Source organism: Osmerus eperlanus, chromosome 28, assembly GCF_963692335.1.
Source record: "Osmerus eperlanus chromosome 28, fOsmEpe2.1, whole genome shotgun sequence".
In the NCBI taxonomy this organism is placed as follows: domain Eukaryota; kingdom Metazoa; phylum Chordata; class Actinopteri; order Osmeriformes; family Osmeridae; genus Osmerus; species Osmerus eperlanus.
This window is the reverse complement of record NC_085045.1, coordinates 784,580-792,079: the sequence shown is the minus strand read 5'-3', so window position 1 is coordinate 792,079 and position 7,500 is coordinate 784,580. Positions and strand designations below refer to the sequence as shown.

The window sequence follows — 7,500 nt, the reverse complement described above, 5'->3', positions numbered from 1 at the left end:
GATTGTCCACCTCTAATAAAAGCAGCTGTTTCATAAAGCACACACACACACTCACACAACTGACCCTAACCAAACACACACACTTAAACTCAAAGATGGGAAGTAACAAAGTACAAATACTTTGTTACTTTTTAGAAAATATTACTTCAACCTTCCAAAATCTTTTTTTCAAAACCTTTTTGGAAGGTTGAAGAAACGGTTTCAAAAAAAGGTTTTGCATCATCGATGAGGCTTCTCTCCTCTCCTTTCACTGTGAAAAAAAAGGTTTGAAAGTACTCATCAATGATGCAAAACCTTTTTCAAAAATATTTTTTAAACCTTTCAACACTTTTTTTTCTACACCATGACACCAAAAAGTTCATAATTTTAGTAACACTTAAAATGATGTGTATATATATATTGTTCAAACCTTTCAACAGTTTTTCTGAGTAGTCAGTACTTAAACTTTTACCAGAGTCTTTTTAAACATGAGTATCTGTACTTGTACTTGAATGAAGGATGTGTGAGAGATAAAGGGGGGGTCTAAGTGCTCTGGTGTGGTCATCCAGGTGGTCTTCATGTGTGAGTCTCAGTGACGACAGGTGGAGGAGGGACAGAGCAGAGGAGAGGTGTTGAAGGGACAGGAGAGAGGAGGAGGGCTCTGTCACAGGTGACAGGTGTGTGTGTCTGTGTGAGTCTCTGTCTAAGGGGCTAGGAGAGGGGGGGGCAGGGGGGCTCTCCCCCTGACTAGAGTCTCTCAAGATGTGACCACAGGTGGGTTTCAGGTGTGTGAGTGTGTGTGAGTGTGTGTGAGTGTGTTCTGAGCAGGATGTTATCAGGTTCTGATGTTATCAGGTCGTGTGACACAGCGGGCAGTCTTGGATAAACAATCACTGGATTAAAAGGGGTTCCTTGTCATCGTTTTCAAGCGAAATACTGAGAAATCACAGGATGTTTGCAGGGAAATGTTGAGAGAGCGAGGAATGTAACTAGTTTATTAACCTTATACACAAACCTGGGGGAGCTCTGTACACACACACAGCACACACACACACACAGCACACACACAGCACGGCACACACACAGCACAGCACACACACAGCACGGCACACACACACTCACAAAGTGAGCAATGTGTCCGAGTTTGATAAATGTTGATAATGTTGCTAGTTAGGTAACCGCTGTGGAAGGAGACACTTGAGTCGTCCCTGTGTGTGTGGGTGTAAGAGTGTGTGTGTTGTGCTGTAGGTGTGTGTGTGTTGTGCTGTAGGGGTGTGTGTGTGTGTGAGTGTGTGTGCGTCTGTGTTGTGCTGTAGGGGTGTGTGTGTGTCCACTTGAGTACGAGTGTGTTTTGATGTTTGCGTAACCTTTCACCCTTACAACGCCGCCGCCTCCACCAAAACAACTCACCGGGTGAGACCTCAGTCTCTGTATAAACAGGTAGTTTAACACACACACGCACACTGGTTATACACACACAGATGCACACCACATGCGCACACACACACACACAATGACTCACCAGTGTCCTCCTGCTGGCTTCGGCTCTCGCTGCAAGAAAACTCGGTCCTTGAGTTGACACTCAGTCAATGTGTTTGTGTGTGTGAGTGTAGTGACTGTGCGAGTGGTTTGCATGTATGTGAGCATGGGGGAGTGTGTGTGTGTGGTTGTGGAGGGTGTGTGTGTGGGTGGTTTCAATTGTTCAGGTGGCAAATAAATATGATGTAGTGCCTTAATACCAAAGACCGTGATGCTTATACACACACAAGAGTCTCCGTCAGATTACACACTCTCTCTCTCTCCTTTTCTTGCTCCCTCTCTCTCAAACACACTCACACACTCTCTCCCCTCTCTTCCCTCCCATTTACATTTACATTCAGTCATTTAGCAGACGCTCTTATCCAGAGCGACTTACAGTAAGTACAGGGACATTCCCCCGAGGCAAGTAGGGTGAAGTGCCTTGCCCAAGGACACAACGTCAGTTGGCACGGCCGGGAATCGAACTGGCAACCTTCGGATTACTAGCCCGATTCCCTCACCGCTCAGCCACCTGACTCCCCTCCCTCTCTCTCTCTGTCATAACTTAGTTAGTGAGACGTCCCATGACTCAGAGAAGAGTGACGTGGTTGAGTGTAGTGTGTCTAAACTGCTTGTTGTTAGAAAACAATGAAACATGATCTATAGCACGTGTGACACAATGATATATGAGTGTATTAATCACCAATAACTGCCTGGAAATGGCACACACACACACACACACACTGTGTGACAGGCAGTTGTACCCAGTGCCTCAGGAGGGGACACAGGCAGACAGGACAGGAAGCTGGGGCCTGTTTGTGAGACTTTCTATGTTTCTATATTAACTAGCCAGTCCACTTGCTGGAGTTACAAGTACATCATATGAGGAACAGATGGACTAACACACCGCTGGTGACTGTGTGTGACTGTGTGTTTTAAATGCTCCAGTAGCTGTAACCCCATAGGTTTGAGCCCCCACCAACCCCATCTCTGCTGTCCTCCTATAGGCCACTTAGACAGGAAGAACATCTCTGCTGTCCTCCTATAGGCCACTTAGACAGGAAGAACATCTCTGCTGTCCTCCTATAGGCCACTTAGACAGGAAGGAATCCAGCTGTCACTTAGATGAGACACACACACAAGGCCCCGTGACATCACCGTGACAGCTATCCAATGACATCAGTCTGTCTGAAAACATGCAGTTTCATTCGTCACACTCACACACCACTGTCCTCTCTCTCCTCTCTCTCTCTCTCTCTCTCTCTCTCTCTCTCTCTCTCTCTCTCTCTTGTCCTCCCTCACTCATTCTGTCTCTCTTTCTCAATGCTATTCATATTCCACACACTCACTCATGCATGCACATACAAACAAGCAGTGTGTTTTGCATAATCAGTCCCCCTCTCTCAGACCTGAGATCCTGGGTTCTGTCTGTCCTGCAGTTAGTCTGGTTCATATTCTTCCAGCGATCCTCATTACCACTCTCTCTCTCCCCCCCTCCTCTTCCTCCTCTCTTCCGCCTCAAAAACACACACAGCTGTAATTAAGTTTCGTAATTATGGTACCGATGTGTGTGTGTGTGTAAGAGTGTGTGAGGGTTGGCATGGGGTCTGAGCAGGAATCTGGTCTCTTCAGATGTGTGTTCTAGTCAGGGTCACACAGGGTTCAACTCAGCCTGGATAAAAACATCGCCTATGGGCTGGAATCAACAAGTGATTGTTCATGCTCAGTACCCTGTACAAGCACGCACACACACTTCCACACGCGTGCACACACACACAGCAGACGCAGTGATTCGTCAGCTGGAAGCGGCCGTACAGGAAATAGTGTGGATGCCTGGTGAAAACACAGAGGGGAGAATGTATAGTGCCATTCTACATGAGAGGGCTTTATATCAGAGAGAGAGAGAGAGAGAATGAGAGAGAGGGGGGGGGGGAGAGAGAGAGAAAGAGAGAGAGGGAGGGAGGGAGACACACAAGCACACACACTCTCTCAACATGGCTGGATTATGCTCAGTGTTGCTGGTTAGAGTCATTGATCCATTGCCTGGTACATATTTTTAGTAGTTTGACCTCGCACAATGGATGGCGATAGCCACCTGTGTGTGTGTGTGTGTTGTGTGTGTGTGTGTCACAGACTCTCTCACTCCCAGTGGAACAGTCCAGCCTCTGGCGCTTACACTGAGCTGACAGCTACATTAGTCTCACAGCCAGTTTACTCTCCCTCTCTTTCTTTCTTTCTTTCCCTCTCGCTCTCTCCCTCTCCGTCTCTCTCTCTTTCTTTCCCTCTCGCTCTCTCCCTCTCCGTCTCTCTCTCTTTGTGTCTCTCTCTCTCTCCCTCTCCGTCTCTCTCTCTTTATGTGTCTCTCTCTCTTTATGTGTCTCTCTCTTTCCTTCTCTCTCTCTTTATGTCTCTCTCTCCTTCTCTCTCTCTCTTTCCATTTTTCTCTTTTCATCTTCCCTCTCTTCTCTCCTCAGATCCTGTTGCTCTTGAGCAGCGGTTTCTGGAAGTTCACTGGGAGTGTGTGTGTGTGTGTGTGTGTGTGAGAGAGAGTGGGTGCTTGTGAGAGAATGTGTGTGTATGACAGTGTGTAGCGATGTCACTGGGCTGTGTAATTGAAATGGAAATGGGCCAATCAGAGACTGCAGTGGTGTGTGTGTGTGTGTTGACCCTCTGCCTGACTGTAAGATGTTGCAACATTCCTCCAGAATCCTCTGCTGATTTACAGGGTTGTGGTTCCCATCTCAGGGTTCCACAAACCTTCACGCCCGTTCGCTCGTTCGTTTGCACTTTGCACCTCTCAGATGTTGGCGACTGTTTGCGATATTTTGGGGAGAAAAATGTTCCTCCAAGAGCTGTAAATACAGAGATTAGGGTTCTTGGTATTTAGGTGGGGGAGGTGAGGGGGGGTGGGAGGGGGAGGTGAGGGGGGGGTGGGAGGGGGAGGTGAGGGGTAGCAGGGGGAGGTGAGGGGGGGGTGGGAGGGGGAGGTGAGGGGGGGGTGGGAGGGGGAGGTGAGGGGGGGGGTGGGAGGGGGAGGTGAGGGGTAGGAGGGGGAGGTGAGGGGGGGGTGGGAGGGGGAGGTGAGGGGGGGTGGGAGGTTACATTTATTAACCATCAACCTGGGAAATGGAACGCGTCTGTAAACATGTTGTTGATGGAATGGAGTTATTAACAACCCCCCTCATCCCCTCCATCCCTCATCCCTCCTGTACTGGAGCCTAAAGGTGGGGGCTGTTGGGGTCATGAATTACAGACGTGTGTTTCCAGAATGTTGTGTTCCTTAAACAGTTTGGTCCAGCCTGTCTCCTTGGTGAGAGGTGCTCACCTGAACTGCTGCTTCTGAGTGCAACACTGACAGCTGTTTATTCTGTCTTGAGTCCTGTTTAGGTGTGTGTTTGTGTGTGTGGTGTCCTGCATCCTGTTTACCTTACTCTGTGTGAAGTATTCCTCTAAACTTTTCTAAACGTGAGAGAATCAGGGTTTAAATAACAACACTGATCTGGTGAGAAATGCTCTCTCACCAAACGTATGTAATGTGTTTGCAAACAACCACACACACACACACACACCCCACACACACCCCACAAGACCAAAACAAGTTCCAAATCAGATCCACTCCATTATCCGAGCAGTCATCACCCTCACCACTAACCTCCCTCCCTCTCTCCCCCTCGTCCAATCAGGTTCCACCCTTACCATTAACCTCCCTCCCTCTCTCCCCCTCGTCCAATCAGGTTCCACCCTCACCACTAACCTCCCTCCCTCTCTCCCCCTCCTCCAATCAGGTTCCACCCTCACCACTAACCTCCCTCCCTCTCTCCCCCTCGTCCAATCAGGTTACACCCTTACCATTAACCTCCCTCCCTCTCTCCCCCTCGTCCAATCAGGTTCCACCCTCACCACTAACCTCCCTCCCTCTCTCCCCCTCCTCCAATCAGGTTCCACCCTCACCACTAACCTCCCTCCCTCTCTCCCCCTCCTCCAATCAGGTTCCACCCTCACCACTAACCTCCCTCCCTCTCTCCCCCTCCTCCAATCAGGTTCCACCGCGGGGACTACCACATTGACGTGTGCATCAATGACTACCTGGACGTGTTCTGCCCCCACTATGAGGACAGCGTCCCCGAGGAGCGTGCTGAGCGCTACGTCCTCTACATGGTCAACTACGACGGCTACAGCTCCTGTGACCACACAGCTAAGGGCTTCAAGCGCTGGGAGTGCAACCGGCCGCACTCGCCCAACGGGCCGCTCAAGTTCTCCGAGAAGTTCCAGCTGTTCACGCCCTTCTCCCTGGGCTTCGAGTTCCGCCCCGGCAGAGAGTACTACTATATCTGTGAGTATATATATGAGTATATTAGAGTACTGCTATATCTGTGAGTATATATATGAGTATATAAGAGTACTACTATATCTGTGAGTACACACAGGACATAGATAAGTACTTCATCAGAACATCAGACGAACTAGAATCTACACAGTGCTAGTCTGATGTCCACACTACAGCAGGAATCCATGACTTTTTTGGGACAAGGCGTGTTAGTATGTGTGTGCGCGTGTGCGTGTGTGTGTGTGTGTTCTCAAAGGTACACTGAGAAGTCTGTTATGAATCACCCCTTTATGATGGAAGTAGCTAACCTTAAATCAGCCTGGGATTTCTCTCTCTGTCTCTCTATGTCTCTCTCTCTCTATGTCTATATGTCTCTCTCTCTCTCTCTTTATTATTTTCACCTGTGTCTGACTGCAGAGAAGGGAGAGACCACAATAAGACCCTTCAAAACCTCTCGGATAGAAATCGATATTTTCTGCAGGAAAGGCAGAGCCTGTCTTACTGTGAATCTCAAGAGCAGAACCATCAGGGCAGATTTATAAAGTGTCTTGAACCCTCTGTCTGAAAGTTACGAGGGCTCGCCAGCTCTGCTGTGGACTTCCAGGACAGTTCAGGAGAAGTTGGGGGTGGGGAAGGTGCAGATCGATCCTGCTACTGTTGCGCTCAGAACGTCAGAATCATTAGAGATAAAAAGACACCCAGTGTCCTGCTGTTGACAGGAGACCAAAACAAACAGTGACAGAGAACCAGGAGCAGCACGCTTCGCTCTCCACAAATCTGTTTTCTAGACGTCCCGTTTATGCTGAGCGATGTTTAGCCTGAGACAGGAAGTGATGTTTAGCCTGAGGGAGGGGTTCAATTACAGACAGGAAGTGACAGGTCTGTCTCCTTTTTCCTATTTCCTGGCAGCGTGTCGTACTGGTTTAGGAGGCGTGAGTGAACAGGGGTGTTTGAAGGGGGGAGGAAGGCTTCTAGGGACAGCTACACCAACACCAGAGACTAGGAGGGAACACTGTGCTGATTCATGCAGGCTTCCTCAGAATAGGTATTGTGTGTGTGTGTGTGTGTGTGTGTGTGTGTGTGTGTGTGTGTGTGTGTGTGTGTGTGTGTGTGTGTGTGAGGTAATGACCGTGCTGTAGGGTGTTCCAGAAACCTCTCATTGTCATACAGCTCCATGCAGCTGGAGCTGATGCAGAGATTAGATACTGAGAAAACACACACACACTCTGTTTACCTGCTCTCACTCAGGCCAGAGCGGCTCTGTGTTGAGGTGTGTGTGTGTGTGTGTGTGTGTGTGAGGCCTCAGGAGCAGTAACATTGTCATTAAGTTTTTAAAGCTTCACAAGTCGAATGAGCTTTCCTGGAAACACATCCGCCTCAAAACAAGATGTCGTCTCGTAAACCACTAACCCAAAAAACTGAAAGATGAACTTCCTGTCAGCTCTCATAACCTTCCATAACCGGATGAGCGCAGGGGCAACACGGAGGAGGGCTCTCAGGATGAAGGAACTGCCTTCAGCGTGGTGATTGATCCGTTATCTTCTGTTTAGATGAAGATTAAGATGTTAAATGACATCCCACTGAAGAAAGGCGGCTTGTTAACGCTGTTTTCACCCTCTGGGATTAGCGGCGGGACGCCGGCTTGATTTGCAGCGTCTCAGATAACATTAGAGAAG

At 48.9% G+C, this 7,500-nt stretch overlaps 2 protein-coding genes across 2 annotated transcripts in view; both read left to right on the top strand.

Moving 5' to 3' along the window:
- The window catches only part of smad4b (SMAD family member 4b), a 236,616-nt gene that overhangs the window by 195,417 nt on the left and 33,699 nt on the right, over window positions 1–7,500 (top strand). The gene's annotated exons all lie outside the window — the stretch shown is intronic.
- Window positions 1–7,500, top strand: part of LOC134014866 (ephrin-A5b-like) — a 16,511-nt gene that overhangs the window by 386 nt on the left and 8,625 nt on the right. Inside the window, exon 2 of the mRNA XM_062454042.1 lies at window positions 5,538–5,830. Within this exon, the coding sequence (XP_062310026.1) occupies window positions 5,538–5,830 (293 nt within the window). The remainder of the gene's footprint in view (window positions 1–5,537; window positions 5,831–7,500) is intronic.